Genomic DNA, 19,188 nt, shown 5'->3' with positions numbered 1-19,188 from the left:
TTCGCCTGTATTAACACATTTTTACTCGTAGTGGATTATTTTGCCAGGGTGGTATTTAGTAGCCTACTTTTTTTTGGAGGGGAGTGCGGAGGGAGAGACGTGCGTGAAGTGACAGGAACCGATGTAACCCATGTGCTAAACACAATGGGAAGGTATAGTAAGGCCGCTTTACCAGCAAGGTCAGCAGGAGCAGCAGCAGCAGCAACTGTGACACACAGCTTATGGAGGAAACTCTGAACATGCAAACATGATACCTCCCATGTCGTACTCTATTTACTTTGCAAACAGAAACAGCTAATTCACATTTTTTAATGTTACCAAATTACTAAAATGTAAACAAATATTTTGTCTAAAGAAACAGGGCTCAAGCATGAATAATCCCCAAACAGAGTAAGACAAAGAATAATAGCAGGAGTGACAAAAAATAATATAAACTTTTTTCATGTTCCATCAAAATGGTTGGGGAGGGTTGGTTTTGGGGGGGGGGGGGGGGGGGGGGGGGGGGCACTGTGTCAGGCATGGTTGTGATAGGGTCACTGTTTATAATCGCACTAATTGACAGAGAAACTTTGGAATTACTGAATTTACACATCCTCACATTTCTCAACAACCACAGACGAGGTGATAGAACAACAGTGTTTACAGGGACTTATGCTGTAAATCTGTCCTTCGTCAGGTGTTACGTTACATCAGGACTTGTTTAAGTTTTACCAAGCTCAAAACCAATGACACACATGGCTTTAAGAGGTGTTTATTTAACCACCAAAATCTCACACACTCACTTTGGCATTCAGCAATTACACATATTACACTCATAAGGATGTGTGCAGCAGGACTGTCATGGACTACTCTGGATATTGGCAAGCAGTTAACCTTGATTTGTTGCTGTAAATGGCTATTGGACGGTTTTATTGAGCACCATGTTAACAAGCAGATTTGAGAGGATAGCGTAGATGCCTCTACTGGTTATCGAGCTGAAGTCTTGACTGAAGTTTGCTGAGGCTTCTGGCTTACTTTTTAGCCTTTGTGCTCTTTTCTTCGGCAGCTTCAGGTTTGTCTGCTTTTCCCTCCTCTTTCTCCTTTTTGGCTTCAGCTTTGTCGTCTGCCTTCGGCGCAGCTTTGTCCTCTTTGTCGTCAGCTTTTACCTCTTTGTCGTCAGCTTTTACCTCTTTGTCGTCAGCTTTGTCGTCTGTCTTTGGAGCAGCTTTGTCCTCTTTGTCGTCGGCTTTGTCCTCTTTGTCCTCTTTGTCCTCTTTGTCGTCGGCTTTGTCGTCTGTCTTTGGAGCAGCTTTGTCATCGGCCTTATCGTCTTTCTTGGCATCAGCTTTGTCTTCTTTCTCTTCGCTTTCTTTTGCTTCTTCCTTTTCCTCTTCTTCTGCTTCTTTTGCATCCTCATCTTTTTCATCACCTTCTGTTTTTACTTCCTCGTGTGCTTCTTCTTTACTCTCGGTCTCCTCTCCTTCTCCTTTGTCCTCTTTCTCCCCCTCATCTTCAGTGGCCTCTGTCACCTCTTCCTTTTGCTCCTGCTCATCACCACCTGTATGAATAGATGAGAATCTTTGTATTATTTCTCATCATGACCTTAAAACCAGATGTATAATTGAGCCAAAACAGAATATAAAAAAAACAACAATGCACTAACCCTCTTCTCCCTCCTTAGCCTCTCCATCTTCCTCTTTAGCCACCTCTTCATCTTCTTTCTCTTTATCTCCCTCCTCCTCTCCTCCCTCTTCTTCCTCCTCCTTCTCCTCTGCCTCCTTTGTCTCCTCTGTCTCCTCTCCTCCCTGTTCTTCCTTCTCCTCCTCCTCTTCCTCCTTTACCTCCTCCTCCGCCTCCTCCTCTTCACCAGGTGGGCTGGCCTCTGCTTGTGGGGCGTGGCTGGCAGAGACGATCCCCTCGGTGGTGCTGACGCTGGAGCTGAACAGGCGTGATGTCATCGGGTAGGAGGTGCCAGAGCTGAAGCTGGAGAGGACGGGCCGGGCGAAGCAGGACGCTGACAAACTGTGGCTGTACATAGAGGACACTCCCCCAGCCACTCCTACACTGAAGCGAGACTCCTCCCCTTCCAGCAGCTTCCTGTACAGGTTGATGAAAAGACAGGTGATGTACTCAAGTGTCAAGTGGCCATTTGTTAACACTCAACACTACGGTGTCTAATATGTAGTGATGAAGATGAAACATGTTTATTTACCCAGAATGTGTTTACCAAAATAAAAGTGGCCTGCCCTTTTTGACCTTTCTCGCCAAGACATCAGCATAAATTAATCATGCATTTAGTTTTGCCATCAGTTTTGCAGACCTTTCCACATAAAAAGAACATGAGAAATACGATAGCTTAACTTAAATGTTAAGAAATATTTTCACCTTACATGACATTGTGACAGGATGCATCAGCACTAACAATAAAATTTATCTCTTTGATGTCGCGGATTATTTTCATTCATTATTATTTCATTATTATTGTTTCTCACCTGTACGCAGCAATCTCGATGTCCAGAGCCATCTTGACATTCAGAAGGTCCTGGTAGTCTTTCAGGTAGCGTGCCATTTCATGCTTGGTGCCCCTCAGCTCACCCTCCAACTCTGCAATGGTGTCCTACATAAAACAGAATAGAATAAGACAAAGTCAAGTCTTTTATAAGTCACAAGGACACAAGGACATATAAACATGAAATGAAAACCTTCATTAATAATAGATTAATATCCAAAAATCAAAAGATCTAAATAACTGATAACACAACATAATAGAATACAGCTGCAGACCTGCATGGCAGCTATCTCAGCACTCTGCTTCTCCTCCATCTCATGTAGCTGCTTCTCTAGGGACTCATTGAGGCCTCTGCATGCATCGATCTCCAGTAGGCGGGCCTGGAGCTGGCGTCGGTACTCTCCTGCTTCGTCCTTGGAGCTTCTCACGGCGTCACTGTGCTGGGCCACAGTTTCAGTCATGGAGCCCACCTTCCCTCTGAACCAATCCTCTGCTGCCTGCATGTTTCTTGCTGCCAGCCTTTCATACTGGGACCGGATGTCCCTGAGAGCCCCAGAGAGGTCTGGAGTTGCGGCCTCAGACTCTACCGCCACCTGGACGCCGAGCTGGACCTGGGCCTGAAGCTCGGCCACCTCACCTTCATGAATCCTCTTGAGGAAGGCAAGCTCCTCCAGGAGAGTTTCGATGCTCTTCTCCAGCTCAGCCTTAGCTAAGTTGGCCTGGTCTGACTCACGACGGGCCTCCATCAGCCTGCCCTCAGCCTCTTCACGAGCCAGCACTTCCTCCTCATATCGACCCTGCAGGGCGCTCAGGGTTTGTTCAAGCCGCTCTCTTTGTCCAAGGACAGCCTGCTGTTCTGCCCTGGCTTGATCCACAGCTGCTCTGAGAGACCGGGCCTCTTGCTCGTACAGCGCCCTCAGGCGGGACGGCTCATGGTACCTCTGCCTCAGCAGCAGCAGCTCTGCCTCCAAAGCGCGGTTCTGTTGCTCCAGCTCACGCACTCTCTCAATGAAGCCAGCAAAGCGGTCGTTGAGGTCCTGCAGCTGGCTGCGCTCTTGGGTGCGTATGGTGCGGAAGTCAGAGCTTATCTGGGCTGCCTGGCTGAGCTCCAGCTCCAGGGAAGAGGCTTGCGAGGAGGAGGAGAGCAGCACCCGGCCGGGAGAGGAGTACTGCAGACGGGAGGAGGACAGCGGGGAAGCATGGGAGGAGTAGACGGAGTGGGTCCTCCCTCTGGTCACAACACGAGGGGGTGCCTCGACATACCAGCGTTTGTATGACGTGGAGTAGTAGGGGTCATATCCAATGCTACTCATGGCTGAGTGGTGGGAGGACCGGCTGCTCTCCCTCTCCTCTTTGTGTATGTGCCTGTGTGGAGGTGTGTGCAGGGCTGAGGATTAAGCCTCGACTGCTTGCTGCTGCAGCAGGCTGAGCTTTTATAGCAGGACAGTGAGCTCTGACGCAAGCGCTTTCCCCAAACTCTGACAATGCAGACTCGATAGGCTTACACTGCAACAGCAAGAAATGAGACGGGCAGGAACTATGGGAATGAGCGTAGGAGGGAAATGACTGAGGGTGAAAGATAGAGAATACACAAATGCAAACAAAACAAGAAACAGAACACAACGCCACATTTAACATAGAACCTAAACCTGGACTTTGATCACAGCAATACTGCAAATAACTGTGATGCACTTTGTTAGGAGTTCCATATTTTATATAGAGCAAAAACATGCCTTAAACGTACTTGCCATACTGTCCTCACTGCAGGAGGGTGGGTGGGGGGTCTGATTTAACAATCTTGTGACACAGCATCTCTCCTTCTGGTGGAGAGCAGAACCACAGCCATGACCTCAAAAGACCTAAAGACCTACAACGAAAATATATGAATAAAGATTAAATAGTAACAATTAAAAAAAACAAAAAATGTATGTATTTATGTATGTATATATAATCCCTTTATGTTAATTGTATTCAGTATAAAGTCTTAGCTTTTGTTCTGTATTTTTTTCTCACTCAAAAGGACCTTATGGAAAATGAACAGCGTGGATTATCTGAGTTCACCAACACAGGCAGAAACAAAAGTTGCTGGCCTGTACATGTCTTGAATATGGCAGTAATTTAGTGTGATACGTTGTTTTGTGCTTAAATTAAAACTGTAAACACAATGGGAACAGCATATTGTCTGTGCCAGTACCACAATACATTTACAGTGTTTAATAAATAAGACATAATGTTGTCCTGATGATTTGACATGGGAGAAAGCAACCGTCATTATTCATACTGTACCTATTGTTACAAAAAAAAAAAAAAAAAATTTAATTTTGAAAGAAAGGTTTTTGTCAGTGCAAGGAAAGTCCCTTTTGCCCTCTGTCAGGTTGTTCTTTCAATTATATAAAGACAAACAGTCCCTCATCTGCAGCACAGATACCCTGACAGGTCAATTACACCTAGCTGCTGACATGCATTTTCTTTTTTGTGTGACTGCTGTGTGTGTCTGTGCAGTGGCTCCCTGAAAGCTTATGTTAGGAAATTCACCTTCTTTTTGAGCTCCATGCATAAATGAAGTGTATTGCAGTGCTTTGCAGCAATATCTGTGTGTGTTTGTGTGCAAGTTGTGCATGCGTGTCTTTGTGTGTGTGTGTGTGTATGTGCATGATCCACAATGTGCACAATCCAGTAATTTGCCTATGCAGCAAAGCCCCCCCCAGTACCTACAGACAGCGCTGTGCCCATACAGAAGTAAGGCAGGCAGTGAGAGGTGGACTTCAGAGGGAGCTGCATGCACTCTGCTGCAGGCTGAGTCATCATTACAGATGTGATCACGCAAACTCCCCTGTGTACACTCTTTCCCACCTTAACAGCAATCCGACAACCTGCACCAGGGCCATTTCTGGTAGACAAGATGCTTACAGGACATGGGAAAATGAAAGAGAGAAAGTAGACCATTAACTTCTCTTCCCAAGCTAATTAACTCACTTACAGAGCTAATTAACTATGTTGGTGCTTGTTTATTAATTAATTCATGCTCTTAGCATCAAAGTCCATGCTACCCACAGAACAACACAACACTAAATGCCATTTTACATTGAAGTGGTGGCAGGTACAATGTTTATCTAAAATTTGTGATGTAGAGGACCACTGATTCACCGGGATTGGTACATGCTTAGTGGCCATAGTGGTGAACACTTTAAAGGCACTTAAATAGGGCCACTAGGGGGCAGACAATCATAAAAACAAGCTGATGGATGCAGAGCGACCATCATAAATAACATTGGCTGCTTTATCTTTTATCAGACATGGAATAAAATTTGCTTTACAATTATAATAACATTCAGCCAGACAACAAAACAAACAATACAAATGTATTCTGTTGCTAATCTTACAAAGGTATGCAGGTCCAAAGGTATAACTAAAGCATACAATTGAAAATGTTTGCCTACAGGGGTTGATGAGAGTGGTGAGACTGAACAAATCAAGTGTGCCATAAACTAGTTTTCATACAAATGGTCACTTCACCATAGATCCAGAGTCACCCAGCCACAAAAAGGGACATCCAGTGTTTGTTCCATTCAGCATCATTCTTGGTAGTTCATGCTTTGTACAATGCAGTAATCTAACCTCTTTTCATGATCACATGATGCTGGTTGGCGTTGCGCCTGGAATTCCATTAAGATTATATTTTGGGACTATTGTATATCTCTTATTTTGGATCATGATTTGATTGGGAGCGCCGGGAGACAATGACTTTGCCTGACAGCTTTGGCTCTGCGGCTTAGTTTCATCAGCACTTTTATCTTTATCCTGTAAATCTGAGTGCATCTCTGCTTCCCAACATTACATTTCATGAAGGATACTGCAGCATATTTGTCTTCGATAATTTGTCTCAATGGCATATTATGTTTCCTATAGGGTGGAACACTAGGCATTTCTCAACCCAAGGTTCAGAATAACTTGAAGTAATTAAGTATAATAACAGTATGTTGTGGTGATCCTGAGACAGAGCAATTTCCTATGGCAGGGCAGCCGATTGATCTTTTGCTGTACAGTCATGCTTGTACAACAAATACAATTACTAAGACCAAAATCATGGTATTTATATGTACATCTAACAGATTCTTACTAAAATAAAATGCCAGGCTTCATCAGCCTTACTTGATGCAGTGTGAAATGTTGCATGGTGCATGCAAAAAAAAGCATTTGTGTAACTGATCCTAGAGCAACTCCTAGAGGTGATGTATAAAAATAACACTTCATAAAGTCCTGCCTGTTTAAGATTTAACATAGAGACTTTATGATGCCCAGCCTTTATGAGTCAGGATGTAGTTCAAGATCTTTGGGGAGGATTTATTTAAAAAAATTATAAAATATTTAATAAAAACACCCTGTACTTTTGTATACCCCTTTTATGTATTTAGCTTATTCTTTTTACCTTAATTATCAATAATTATTATACATAGTAGTGAGAGTAGTAGCAGAAGTATCTGCAGCTGTGGTAGTCAGTTAGTTGCATCATTTGTGTTGCTGTCATTGACAGCTACATGTACAGTAGGAGAAAGCATGAGTGCATACTGTATGCAGCTGTTAACTCAGATGTGTTTTGGCAACATGTTGCCCATGGCTTGTCCCCTACCACAGTGTTGAAACTGAGTGGATCTGTATGAGCCTCATTGTCATTGTTAAACTTGCAACAAATGCCCAAATATTTACGTAACATTAGAACTCAATACTGTGTAATGACATGCCATTTCTCTCTCAGTGTTCATCTCAGATTGAGGTGCCTCTCTGCAGCCAACTCTGATCTTTCACTTTTGTTCCACAGACCTCAGTGTAAAAGTCATGTTGCTATTTTGGCTCAATATCTGACCTATGGCCTTCCCAGTCACTGCATGTCCTACCAGCCCAGCAGATGTCTGGTTCTATTGGCTAGCCTTGTATGTCCATCAGAGTATGAATGCCTCTCACAGGTGGAAAGCAAAGGAGGCCTGTCTGCTATGCACTGTCACTGTTTAGGCTGCTATAAAAAGACTGTGGTATGCTGACTTGGGCTCACTGTTGGTCAACCAGTGTGTGTGCTTAGAACTTAGAAGGGCTGAGGGCACCGTGTTTTGGTTTAAGGTAATATCATCAGACACACTGTAAGCATGGCTGCCGTCCATCGTTTGGTTATTGTCCGCCACGGTGAGAGCTCCTGGAACCAAGAGAACCGCTTCTGCGGCTGGTTCGATGCTGACCTCAGTGAGAAGGGTTTGGAGGAGGCCAAGCGTGGAGCCCAGGCTATCAAGGATGCGGGCCTCAAGTTTGATGTGTGCTACACCTCCGTGCTGAAACGTGCTGTCAAGACTCTGTGGACCATCATGGAAGGCACAGACCAGATGTGGCTGCCTGTGATTCGTACCTGGCGTCTGAATGAGCGCCACTACGGAGGCCTCACCGGTCTCAACAAGGCCGAGACGGCTGAAAAGCACGGTGAGGAGCAGGTGAAGATCTGGCGTCGTTCCTTTGACATCCCACCTCCACCCATGGACAAGGACCACCCTTACAACAAAATCATCAGTGAGGTGAGATAATGGAAACTAAGGGAGAAGAGTTGTTGACTAATTTAGAAAAACCAATACATTTATATGATTTTTCTCACTAATTAAAGTGTCCTTAAAGATCTGCTTCAACCAATATCATAAAACGGGCATATAATGTTTGCTCAACATTCTTATCAGTCAGTAACTGTTTATTGTTGTGGGAGTAAACTACATTCTACTGTTCTTACTACCTCCAGTCACGGCGCTACAAGAATCTGAAGCCCGGTGAACTGCCCACATGTGAGTCACTGAAAGACACCATCGCCCGTGCCCTGCCCTTCTGGAACGACGTCATCGCCCCAGAAATCAAGGCGGGAAAGAATGTTATCATTGCTGCCCACGGCAACAGCCTCCGTGGCATCGTCAAGCACTTGGAGGGTGAGCATTACAGCTTGTAGGTGGACAAAGCTTAAAAAAACCAGCAGATGAAGAAGGAAGTTCTGCAGTGAAAAGGAGAAGTGAATGTGGACATTATGAAATCACGACACCACAAAATGGCAGATAGCAAATTAACCACAGATTTTGGTTTGAAAATAGATTTCATTCAAGGCCAAGACCTAAATGATCACAGGCAGACATAGTTGTTCATTACAGTGCATAAAAATAGCATGCAGGGACTCCAGAGCTCAGAGACAGGGGAGAGGGTCATGAGCTTGGTTCCCATTACAGTCACGACCTTTATGTAGAAAGGTTGTACTTTGTCAAGAAGTAGCCAGACATGGATAAGGGAGTTATATAGCCAGAAAGCCTCAATGGCTTTAGTAAATGTCAGATAGGAATTGTAGGTGTCAGGGTGAGGTATGAGGGAAAGAAGTAGATAAAGTTTCTTCTTTATAAGTTACACATTGCTGTAGTGAAAATAACTTAAAATACAAACTAAATATAATGAAAACCTGCCTACTTTTATTATGTAAGACCTCTTTCCTTCCTGTCCTCATAGCTGGGCCCCAGACAGCCTTTTGGTGTCTTTCATTTACTCTATTTTGTCTGCTGATCTGCCTGTCTTTCCAGATATGTCTGATGCAGCCATCATGGAGCTGAACCTGCCCACAGGAATCCCAATTGTGTATGAGCTGGACGCAAACCTGAAGCCTGTTAAGCCCATGTCTTTCCTTGGTGATGAGGAAACCGTAAAGAAGGCGATGGAGGCTGTGGCTGCCCAGGGCAAAGCCAAGAAGTAAGCCTGCTCTGGTAGTTCCGTGAGGAGGCAGAAAAAGAGACTGGTTACCCCCATTGTCCTTCAACATCTCCTGTTATCCATTTGTCCATTCCAAATGGGGAAATGATTCTTTTGGAGGCGAGCCACCATTTTCAGCACATTTTCAGCTTTTTCTTTAAATGACAGACAGAGGTCTGACCTGTCAGTTCAAGCAGACAGACATTTTTGGCAGCCACACGTCACTCAGCCCTTAAAAATGTTGAGGGTCTCACCACCCTGGCCCAACCAATAAAGAAACCATGTTTTTATGTAGGCCTGTGTCTGTTTAATTTTTCTCCTCATCTTCTCATGTCTCTTTCCCCCTTTTACTTTCTTCAAATTACATTGTCATCCCTATCTATAACACCTATTCTTCTTCAGTTTCACACTTGGAAATCAGTGGTTTCAGCAAAGTGTCGAAGGTGCTGTGAAATCCTATCCAGGATGTAGAGAGGAGGAGGAGGGGGGAAAAGAGAGAGAAACACAGTCTGAGACAAGTCAGTGAGTTCACCTTGGCAGCATTCCCATAATGCAGGAAAGAGCTTTTGCCTGTCCTCCCCTACAGTCAGATCAAACTAAGAAGTGCAAAGACAATAGTTTTGTGCAATTACCTTTCAAATACAAGGGTTTTGGTCACAGCCAAGTCATGTCCTGTTGGACCAACTGACAGGTGACAAATCAAAGGAAAACCCTGAATAAGCGAGTGAAGGATCATTACTAATAGCCTACACATGCTTTTAGGAGTGGTCTGTTTCAGGAGCATATAATGCCACCATGTACAGGACACAAAGCTAACTCACAATGACAATGCTAGGATGTTGATGTTCACAATGTTCACCCTTTTACTTTAGCATGTTAGCATGCCAACATTAACTCTTAACCAGTTTTTAGAATTCATCCGAGGAGAGCGTGAATGTACAACATTTCAGTTTCAATTCATGTATCAGTTGTTGAAGACATTTCAGTCTGGACCAAAGTGGTGGACTGACACTGTTATACACCCTTATGAGTTTACTTGTGACGAGCACAACATTTTTATGGCACAGCTAGGGGGCTTTTAAATATCTGACTATATTTCTATACACATAATTGATTTGTGTATGTGCACTCAGATAAATTATTTCCCCTCTTTCAATCACGTTACAATGAAGCACAAGTAACACATTATGTCCAGTAGCATTCACCAAATCAGTTTATTTTAGGATTGGCATGGCCTTAGTTTATCCTTAAACATTACTTTCTGAGGTTTAGACAACATGACACCACATTATATTTCATTAGTAAAAGACAGTATCAGACAAAAACACCAGAAGTTCAGCTGGACAGCAGAGAGGAAGGAAGGTAAAAGATCCTGGTTCAGAGTTGCACCTAACGCTGTCATGCCATCTATTGGCCACTAAGGGAATATCAGCTGAGTGAGTGAACTAATAAACAAATCAAACCAGAATGTGTTCTGCATATAAAGATGTGGCTGTGGTTGATGTTTTACAACAACTGTTTTTACCAATGTATTTATCGTAATGGAAATGGAGCAATTATGCCATGTCTGAAACCATGTCTGGGGTTGCAGCAATTTACCTTTTGACAGTCCTTTTAGGCTTGACCACAACATCATGTCACTTTCATCTGACGGGTCAATATCAAAGCAGTTTAAATTCCTTATTCAAGCCAAAAATAAAAGCTTCCTCATTATCCTTTAGCTGGGAAAAAGCATTTGAGGGGGCAGACAGGCACTGTACCATAAAATCAAGAAAAGTGTGTTCCATCGAGCTCAGGCTTTGATGTTGATCGGGATGTTTGGTGCAGTCTGTGTTCAAACGAGTTCAGGAGCTCAGTCATATTTTAAGTCTGAGGGGTTTGATCTGTAGCACTTTCAGCAGCGGTATTCCTCTTGAAGAAGTTGGGGAGAGACGCTATCTTGTATGGATTTTTCTTGTATGCGACTGCTTTATTGGTTTCTGCTTTCGACGTGTCTACATACTCGGCAGCACTCATCACATTCTTTTCTATGTTGTTGATCAACTCCCCCTGATAGATAAAAAACATAATTAACACCAGTTAGGTTTTGGGTTGACTGACATCAGTATATCCCTTTATATCTATAACATTTCCAAACGAGGAGGCCATCTTACCTGACTCTCCAACAGCATGGCAGTGTCAGCAAATATCTCGTGCATCTCTCTGATGCTGGACTCGAGGCAGATGATATCCTGATGACGAGATTCAATCTCACTCAGAGCCTGGCTTGAAATCCGAGCGTCAGGGTTGACCTTTGAAAGGAAAAGATTGCTAGTTGTTTTTATAATGATCATTTAAATGGCTTCACGCCTTAAAGAGCTTATTTGAGAAAAATCTTATTTATCTGCAGTCTGAACTAAGCCTCGGTGATCAACAACAAAAACAAAACTACAGTAGGTTTAACTAAAATAACTGAAGGAAATCCCACTAACATCAGATATGAAGATTGATAGATTGTCACGGTGCAGCATCTCCTCCAACTCTTCATCTGTAGTCACTTTATCCACTGAAACAGAGACAAAACAGACATTTTCAGGCAATTCGCAGGACGTACAGGTAGGTCTGTCATATCAGAAACATACCAAATGGATGTCCACAGGCATTTGTGACAGATTACCCATCGCAAAATAGACAATTTAATAAGAAAACAAAAACAAAGAATTACCACGCCACGCTGTTGTATGCCTCCATCAAACAGTCAAATGCAGTTTACAGCTTTAATCTTAAGAAACTGCAGAGCTGCAGTCTGTATTCATTAGTCACTGTAACTTACACTGTACATTTACAGCTAAACTGAGGCTTATTGTTGAGCCTTTTCTCTCTGCTTGGCTGCCATTCACCGGCCTTGTGCAGAGTTGTGCATGCCCGCCGACTCGCCAAGAACTGCATGCACTCTGTGGTTCCTCACAGGTCTATTCTGTACTGTGATAGAATTTTCTTTGTGTGATTCATCAATGGTGATAGATTATTCAAATGTCCCACAAGCATAACTCAGCATAACACTGGCGCAGCTGGTACGGTCTTTCGTCCTCTTCTGCCATACATGCTACGCCACACATGAGCACTCACGCCATCCACCTTAAGGGTTAGGGTTACAATTTTGGATTTATTCACACACTTTAAAAAGATTTATTAAAAGCTTTTTTCTTTTCACATTTTTATTTACAGCATAATATGTTACTATTTATTTCATAATAGGCTGTATATTAACATGTATGTAAAATCAGATGTTGAGCACCCTCATACAGCCAAAATGGCATGATCCTTGCATCATAATGCTGTTGCGAAGATTCGACTGTGAGACTGGCAGTCCAATCAGGCTCCTTCTATTGAAGCATTGGATCTTCGACTATTCAGGGTCACCCCTGTTATAGAGCAAGAATTAACATGTATTTTTGGATGTTCACCGCAAGATAGAGTAATTACACCTCTACAACTCCCTACTGCTATGCCACTTTCTCCTAACCAAGATACTTTTGGGCATCTATTCATAGGATGAAGTCCATTAACGCAACACTGAGCAGAGTGATGGAAGGAACAAGAGTTAATGTGTTTTGGTTCCATTTGTTTTTGGCAACTCACCAATCTCCAGCTGTCTCTGAATGTGTGCTTTGCATTTCTCTCGGACAGTGATTTGCGCCTTGTGGTAGCCCCTCATGACTTCAGCAAACCACCGAGTTAGGTGAGAGTGCTGGTGAAAGGTATTCAACAGAATTTAAAATTAGATTATTGAACCAGAAATTAAAAAGGAAATCATTTAAACATCAATTTTGTACCCAGACCACGGTCAGTAGTGATTTTGTCAGGTGCGTAAAGATTGAGGCCTCTTTGAAATAACTTGTTTGTTTTTTTCCCCTCGAGGATGTAAAAACTCAGAGCTGACTATCTTTATGCACCTGGTTCATTCCAGATATAAATATACTACCAGACCTGGTTCTTCTGAATACGCTGGATTACTGATGCACTTTTACGGTTCTCATCCACAGGCAGGTCCTTTTGCATTGCTGAAACAACACACACAAGACTGATATCAACTTCAATTAAAACTCAACACACTATTCACACCTCTGTGCATGCAGTCATAGAAAACAGATGTTGGTTAAATTATTGTTTTCAGTGACTTCTGTATCTTCCTACAATCTGGGTTTTGTTATTCTGAGACAGTGAGTTTACTGAAGAACACCACAGTGGAGTGCAGTAGCCTTCCTTTTCTAACCATTTGCAAGTCAAATCCTGTGTTATGCACTATGCAGTCCCACAGTTTGAGGAAGTGCTGCACAGTTCCTCCTCCTCATCTCAAACAGAAATGGTACACAGCCATATAATGATATTAAACTTGTTTAATGGGTGGTGATGGCGCATAGATAAGATGCTTGCCTTTGGTGTGGGAAACCTGGGTTCAACTCCCACTGTGAGCAAGACACTTAAGTTGCTCCAGAGGCCTCTAAGATGTGTAGCAATTGTAAGTCGCTTTGGATAAAAGCGTCAGCTAAATGAATAAAAAATGTAAATGTAAAAAAATAATAACTTTGCACAATGAAAAACTGTTGTATCTGCACTAGTGGGTAACACCAGAGTGGGTAACACCAGAGTGGATTTTCACTCCTCTCCCATCCCACTCCCACAAAAATACACCTGTCCTGTCCCATTCAGTTGCCGGAACTTAAAAGAAAAAAATATTTAAAACCATAAAAATAGCGTTAATTCGTATTAGAAGTGCCTTTATTATTATATTAAAACTGATCTGATTCCTGTCCTACCCACTCCATTTATGAAGAGTGAAATTGACTCCCATCCTACGGGAATCCCATGACCCACAGGATTCCCAAAAAATGTTAGCCTCTAATCTGAGCTAGTTGTTTTACATCCCAACTATAGTATGAGACCAATCAACATCTATCGTGCAAAAGCACATTGTCAAGGATAAAAAAATAAAGTAAGGGGTGCACCCCATGTACAAGGCTGAGTCCTTAATGCAGCAGTCCAGGTTTGAATCCAGCCTGCCGCCCTTTGCTGCGTGTCGCCCCCTTATTTCTCTCTCCCCATTTCCTCTCTCTATCCAATTTCCTATCAAATAAAGGCAAAAAATGCCCCAAATATGTATTTATATTTAAAAATCCACTTACATTTTAACTTGGCCTGGACCAAGGTGGCGATCTTCTTGGTCTCCTTGTCCAGCAACTCCAGCTCACCTTTGTTTCCCGAAAACATCATAGCAAGTTCAATCCATAGAAAGAATCATTTCATTACACGGCGGGGTGCTTTTCATGCAGCAAGTTTTGGTGATCCCTTGCATCTAAAGAATGGTTGGGTTTTTATATGCAGTGTGTATTTGTCTTACTTCTAGATTAAACAAGTTTAATATTCTGATAATGGCAGCTTTGTCAATATTCCCTGTATCATTTCACCTCACAAGATCCCAGACAAGTGTTGTGCCGAATTCTGCATGCCTGCCGGGAATTGCATGCACCTCGCGGGTGATAACGGTCATTTATGCTGAGAAAAGAGGTTAATGCAAATCTCGGCAGGTAGCCTACAAAATTTGTTCTGCCGAATTATGCATCAACCTTTTTAGGTCCTTTTCAGACACTTTGCTGTGCTCATTGATCAAACGTGGTTATCAACACCACATATATTTACTGAATGTCAAGGAATGGTACTTCTATTAAGTTTATTAAACATTCATAAAATATATACTTCGAATCATTTATCACCATTGATGAACCCCACAAAGAATATTATAGCATTTAAAAGCAGAAGGCCTATTTGGAGGTGCATGCAATTCTCAGGCAGGCCAAACTCGGCATAACACCGGCTCATTTAGGCGGAATTTAGCTTATCAGCCAATCAACATTTCTCAATAAAGTTTTATTTTCAGCTCCAGTGGGGCTTTATCCTTGTGTAGGAGCACAAGTTCAAACATCCTCTCCTTGCATTGAATCCCTGCAAAACCCAAGTTGTCATTATTAATAAGTGCATTATAAAAGTATATATTAAATTGCCTAAAATTATGTGGCTCTGATTAACGTCTATAGCTTGTTTTTATTCCATGAAATCACCCTACAGAATACCTGTCCCCCCCTCCTCCTCACACCACACAAACACACACTCAGGTGTTTGTCAAAGGCAGTGTTGTCTTCTTGTTTATGTTTCTGTGTTTCTCTTCTCAATGCTGTGTGCCCTGAAGGAGGGTTGGGGGGGGGGGATCTCTGAGAGCATCAGCACAGAACAGTGAGGGTATCAGGTTTCTACTTTTCTATCATTGGAAAACTTGTTAGTCATCTCCAAACAGATAGCCCACGTTTAACTACGATGACGGCGCTCTGTGCTTACTCTTGTCTTGGTTTGGAGTGGAAAGGATGGCGCGATGTCTTCTCTCCACCTCCTTCGCTTGACGAGAGATTTTTTCAATGAGGCTCCTCACCTCCTCCACCTACATACACACACACACACACGCTTGCATTGGGCTACTGGACATAGGCTACATGACAAGACAAAACCAGCCACAACCTGTGGGAAGTTTACCGTTTTGAAAATATCCTCCATGTTGACTGTGCTCTCTGCTGTCATTATCCCGATGCTGCTGTAAAATAAACAACAGGGAATTCATTAGGCTACTTGAAATGTCCACCTGTAGCGCCAGGTAAAGCGTCCTTTGAACGTTAACGCCTGCTACATTTATGAGGAGTAGGCTATTGAACGATGAAACAAAAATCCGCTTTGCAGCCATACGTACCGTAGCTGAATGTTTTCAGGCGACCAAGTCTTTTAGTGTCCCCCGAACTGTTGCTAATAAATACTTAGCCTACAGATGTCATGCGCTCCGCATTATCACAGCAACAAAGAAAAGTAAGACGTCGCCGGTGTTTCTGCTACTTTCGGTATTGACGATCATGTTCGACCTCTACCTGCAGTGTGTCCTCTTGTGTGCTGAGCGCACCTGTTTAAAAGAAAGCGCGAGCACGCAGGCGCGTTATCGTCCAAACTAGCAAACAAAGAAACTAACCGCCACCTGGGAAAGGTACACAGAGCAGGTGCAACAACAGAAACATCTATTCATTGTGTTTGAAATTGCGCGTTTGAGGTGTTTTTTAAGTGTAGTAAACACCTGCTATAGCCTACCTTCACATTACACCAGTAACTCCTGATCATGTATTTTTCTTCATTTTTAATTTTTTCTCTAGTGGACATTATCCCTGAAAAATAAATAGGCTATACTAAATCAACCTATATCAAACCTGAAGGGATTGTGTGCTGTTTTTCGTAAAGATCCATTGTCTTTGAATACTTTTTGACAACTGTATTCCTCCCCCCAGTCTTTTAACTCTTAATTATCGCTTCTCCCTTACTTCCTAGCACGAACCGATGCCAAACCAAGCTGCAAGATCCCTGTCAGCCCTTATTTTGACTGTTTATATATATGGTAAACATCAAAGTCAACTGTATATTTACTCTGCTGTTGCCTGAACTGTAACTGCAAATGTCAGGCAAGTGCTTTTTGCGCAGGTGCAGCTTAATGGATGTCTGTATCTTCTGACAAATTATGGGAGAGTGCTTGTTAGGGATACATTTATATTTTTATGAGGCACATAGACTGACACACTTTAAATAAACAAGATGCATGCTGTAGTGCTGTACTGTACTGTAGTTGGCTTGCATACACAATATGTTGTTCCATGTCTTATTAATGGTGAGCTCTGGTTAAAAAGAAGGCCCTCAGATATAATTATAAATAGTTACAGTTTCAAATGGATCCCAACTGCAGTTAAGAAATAAACTGTTCAGTTAGACATTTTTGAGGCCAAAAGTCTTTACATCATTAGATCACAGACATTAAAAAAAAAAAATAAATAATACACTTTAACTGTTCTGTGTCTCCACAGACCCTTTATCACAGCAGGGTGGACACAGCCACAGTCAAAAAAGTGAATTTGATTGATTGACATTGATTTTATTGATAATAATATTAACTATTGTTAATACTGGTCTAACTAAGTCAAACCTTTTAACCTTAAATAATTTGGAATATTTCAGTAACAAATTAGAGAAGATATTCCTGAAGAAGTTGCGGTGTGAATGCTGTCTGCTGAAGGGCTTGCGCTAAACGGAAGTGCTGTCTTGAACAAATCTGAATAGTACAAATGTATGAAAGATGTGGAAGGTTTTGTTGTAAAGCTGATGGTAAACTGAATTGCTGTGGGCAGACTAATCCCCACAAGCGATGAGCCCAGTGAGGGTGGTGTCATCTGCACACTTCAGGAGCTTGGTGGTCTGGTTACTGGAGGTGCAGCTGTTTTTGTTCAGGGAGGAGATCAGAGGGAAAGAACACAGCCTTGAGGGTAACCAGTGCTAACGGTCCTGGAGTCAGAAGCACGTTTTCCAAGCTTCATGTGTCGCTTCCTGTTGGACAGTAAGTCTGTGATAAACCCGCAGGCATGCTTAGCTGGGAGAACGTGTCCTGCAGCAGAGCTGGAATAATGTTGCTGAAGGCAAAGTAGTAAGAAGGAGTTGATGTTTCCTTTCTTTGTTGAAGTAAGGATTAAACATCAGCTGACGTCTAAGAATTCACAGAAGTTGAACTATGTCCACTGCAATGTGTACTTAATGAAGTTCAGACCAGGAAGATTATCTTTAAGCTATATCTATTCACATCTCTCTCTCTCTTCCCACTTCTCTAATCAACTATGTATATTTGGTCTTTTGAAAACCAATCACATAGTCACTTTTTTTTCTCTTTTGCTGCAATCAGCTGTCATGCGAAATCGCTGCAGCCCTCCTCCGCCCCATTCACCTCAGTTCATCATATCCAGGCCCAGTTTAAGCTCATCACATCCAGATCTTCGCCATTTTGTTTATCCCATCATTACCACCAGTGACTAGAATCCATTGATGGTGTGCTTTCTTTACCACTGTGTGTGTTTATGACCATGTGTCTGTCTGTTACTGTTGTCACTAACACCTATGTTGTTCTGCCTTTTAGCTGCTGTGAGAAACTTTGTGGCAATAGTTAGCAGTCTTATCAGTATCACTACAAGTTCACATGCATCAAATATATTCAATATCAACTGCTCCAACAGAACTACTATAAATAATACTTTAAGGGCTTAGATTAAAGGTGTGATGAAACACTTACCCCATGTAACATAACATTGCACAAGACTGGGGCCAAGACAAAAAGGCAAGAATATATTTTAGAAAAAAAAAATTTATTGATGAAATATTCGATAAGGAGGTCTGGGGGTCCTCTCCCAGGAGATTTTGAGCATTCTAGAGACATTTACTGCACCAAGGAAGCACATAGTTCAGGTGGCAGGTGACAACATAAAAATATAATAGAATGCAGTAATCATTAGCTTATTACCTTAAGCTATCTGTTTGGAGATGATTAACAAGTTTTCCAATGATAGAAAAGTAGAAACCTGATGCCCTCACTGTTGTGCTGATGCTCTCAGAGATACACCCCCTACCACACAACACTGAGAAGAGAAACACAGCAACATAAACAAGAAGATGACACTGCCTTTGACAAACACACCTGTGTGTGTGTATGTGTGGTGGCGGGGAGGGGGCATTCTGTAGGGTGATGCATGGAAAAAAACAAGCTGTAGAAGTTAATCAGAACCACAGTGAACACATTTTTAGGCAATTTAATATATACTTTTATAATCCACTAATAATAACAACAACAACTTGGGTTTTGCAGGGATTCAGTGCAAGGAGAGGATGTTTGAACTTGTGCTCCTACACAAGGATAATGACCAACAATGATTAACAAGCCCCACTGGAGCTGAAAATAAAACCATCTTAAACATGTGGTTGCTCACCACATGCCATGTTATTGAGAAATGTTGATTGGCTGATGATAAGCTAAATTCCAGCTAAGAGTTTGGCCTGTCTGCCGAGAATTG

The 19,188-nt window shown here is 42.4% G+C and overlaps 3 protein-coding genes across 5 annotated transcripts; 1 reads left to right on the top strand and 2 right to left on the bottom strand.

Annotated features, from left to right (window-relative positions):
* Nucleotides 1–735: 735 nt before the first annotated feature.
* Nucleotides 736–4,561, bottom strand: nefla (neurofilament, light polypeptide a). Its single transcript, XM_038733934.1, has 4 exons — nt 2,764–4,561; nt 2,472–2,596; nt 1,643–2,076; nt 736–1,537 (listed from the first exon to the last, which is right to left on the bottom strand). Exons 1-4 carry the CDS (start codon nt 3,799–3,801, stop codon nt 1,011–1,013), a joined length of 2,124 nt encoding a protein of 707 aa, XP_038589862.1. The 5' UTR covers nt 3,802–4,561; the 3' UTR covers nt 736–1,010.
* Nucleotides 4,562–7,529: 2,968 nt separating this feature from the next.
* On the top strand, nt 7,530–9,535 carry pgam2 (phosphoglycerate mutase 2 (muscle)). The gene is made up of 3 exons (XM_038733932.1): nt 7,530–8,046; nt 8,262–8,442; nt 9,076–9,535. The coding sequence occupies exons 1-3, from the start codon at nt 7,630–7,632 to the stop codon at nt 9,243–9,245; spliced, it is 768 nt and encodes a 255-aa protein (XP_038589860.1). The 5' UTR covers nt 7,530–7,629; the 3' UTR covers nt 9,246–9,535.
* An 896-nt stretch (nt 9,536–10,431) lies between these two features.
* LOC119914562 (syntaxin-2-like) lies at nt 10,432–16,205 on the bottom strand. 3 transcript variants are annotated; one of them, XM_038733930.1, is made up of 9 exons: nt 16,017–16,204; nt 15,806–15,863; nt 15,614–15,713; nt 14,407–14,472; nt 13,211–13,284; nt 12,863–12,971; nt 11,713–11,786; nt 11,395–11,532; nt 10,432–11,290 (listed from the first exon to the last, which is right to left on the bottom strand). In XM_038733930.1, exons 2-9 carry the CDS (start codon nt 15,848–15,850, stop codon nt 11,105–11,107), a joined length of 792 nt encoding a protein of 263 aa, XP_038589858.1. In that variant the 5' UTR covers nt 15,851–15,863; nt 16,017–16,204; the 3' UTR covers nt 10,432–11,104. The 3 variants fall into 3 exon arrangements, with proteins under 3 accessions (XP_038589858.1, XP_038589857.1, XP_038589859.1); XM_038733929.1 differs by having other exon boundaries at nt 15,806–15,860; XM_038733931.1 differs by lacking the exon at nt 14,407–14,472 and having other exon boundaries at nt 15,806–15,860; nt 16,017–16,205.
* Nucleotides 16,206–19,188: the final 2,983 nt, after the last annotated feature.

This window comes from Micropterus salmoides, unplaced genomic scaffold, assembly GCF_014851395.1.
Source record: "Micropterus salmoides isolate LMB-PRFRI ecotype aquatic unplaced genomic scaffold, ASM1485139v1 Ms_hic_scaffold_20, whole genome shotgun sequence".
Taxonomy (NCBI): Eukaryota; Metazoa; Chordata; class Actinopteri; order Centrarchiformes; family Centrarchidae; genus Micropterus; species Micropterus salmoides.
Note: the sequence above shows the minus strand (reverse complement) of the source record. Positions and strands in the feature narration are given on the sequence as shown.

Coding starts and splice junctions, on each gene's coding strand:
- nefla (XM_038733934.1), bottom strand. CDS start 3,801: ATGAGTAGCATTGGATATGACCCCTACTACTCCACGTCATACAAACGC. Junction 2,597..2,763: donor CTGAGATAGCTGCCATGCAG/GTCTGCAGCTGT, acceptor TGTTTTATGTAG/GACACCATTGCAGAGTTGGA. Junction 1,538..1,642: donor GGCTAAGGAGGGAGAAGAGG/GTTAGTGCATTG, acceptor CTATTCATACAG/GTGGTGATGAGCAGGAGCAA.
- pgam2 (XM_038733932.1), top strand. CDS start 7,630: ATGGCTGCCGTCCATCGTTTGGTTATTGTCCGCCACGGTGAGAGCTCC. Junction 8,047..8,261: donor ACAACAAAATCATCAGTGAG/GTGAGATAATGG, acceptor TACTACCTCCAG/TCACGGCGCTACAAGAATCT. Junction 8,443..9,075: donor CATCGTCAAGCACTTGGAGG/GTGAGCATTACA, acceptor CTGTCTTTCCAG/ATATGTCTGATGCAGCCATC.
- LOC119914562 (XM_038733930.1), bottom strand. CDS start 15,850: ATGACAGCAGAGAGCACAGTCAACATGGAGGATATTTTCAAAACG. Junction 15,714..15,805: donor TGGAGGATATTTTCAAAACG/GTAAACTTCCCA, acceptor GTGTGTATGTAG/GTGGAGGAGGTGAGGAGCCT. Junction 12,972..13,210: donor AGCGTATTCAGAAGAACCAG/GTCTGGTAGTAT, acceptor ACCTTTCACCAG/CACTCTCACCTAACTCGGTG.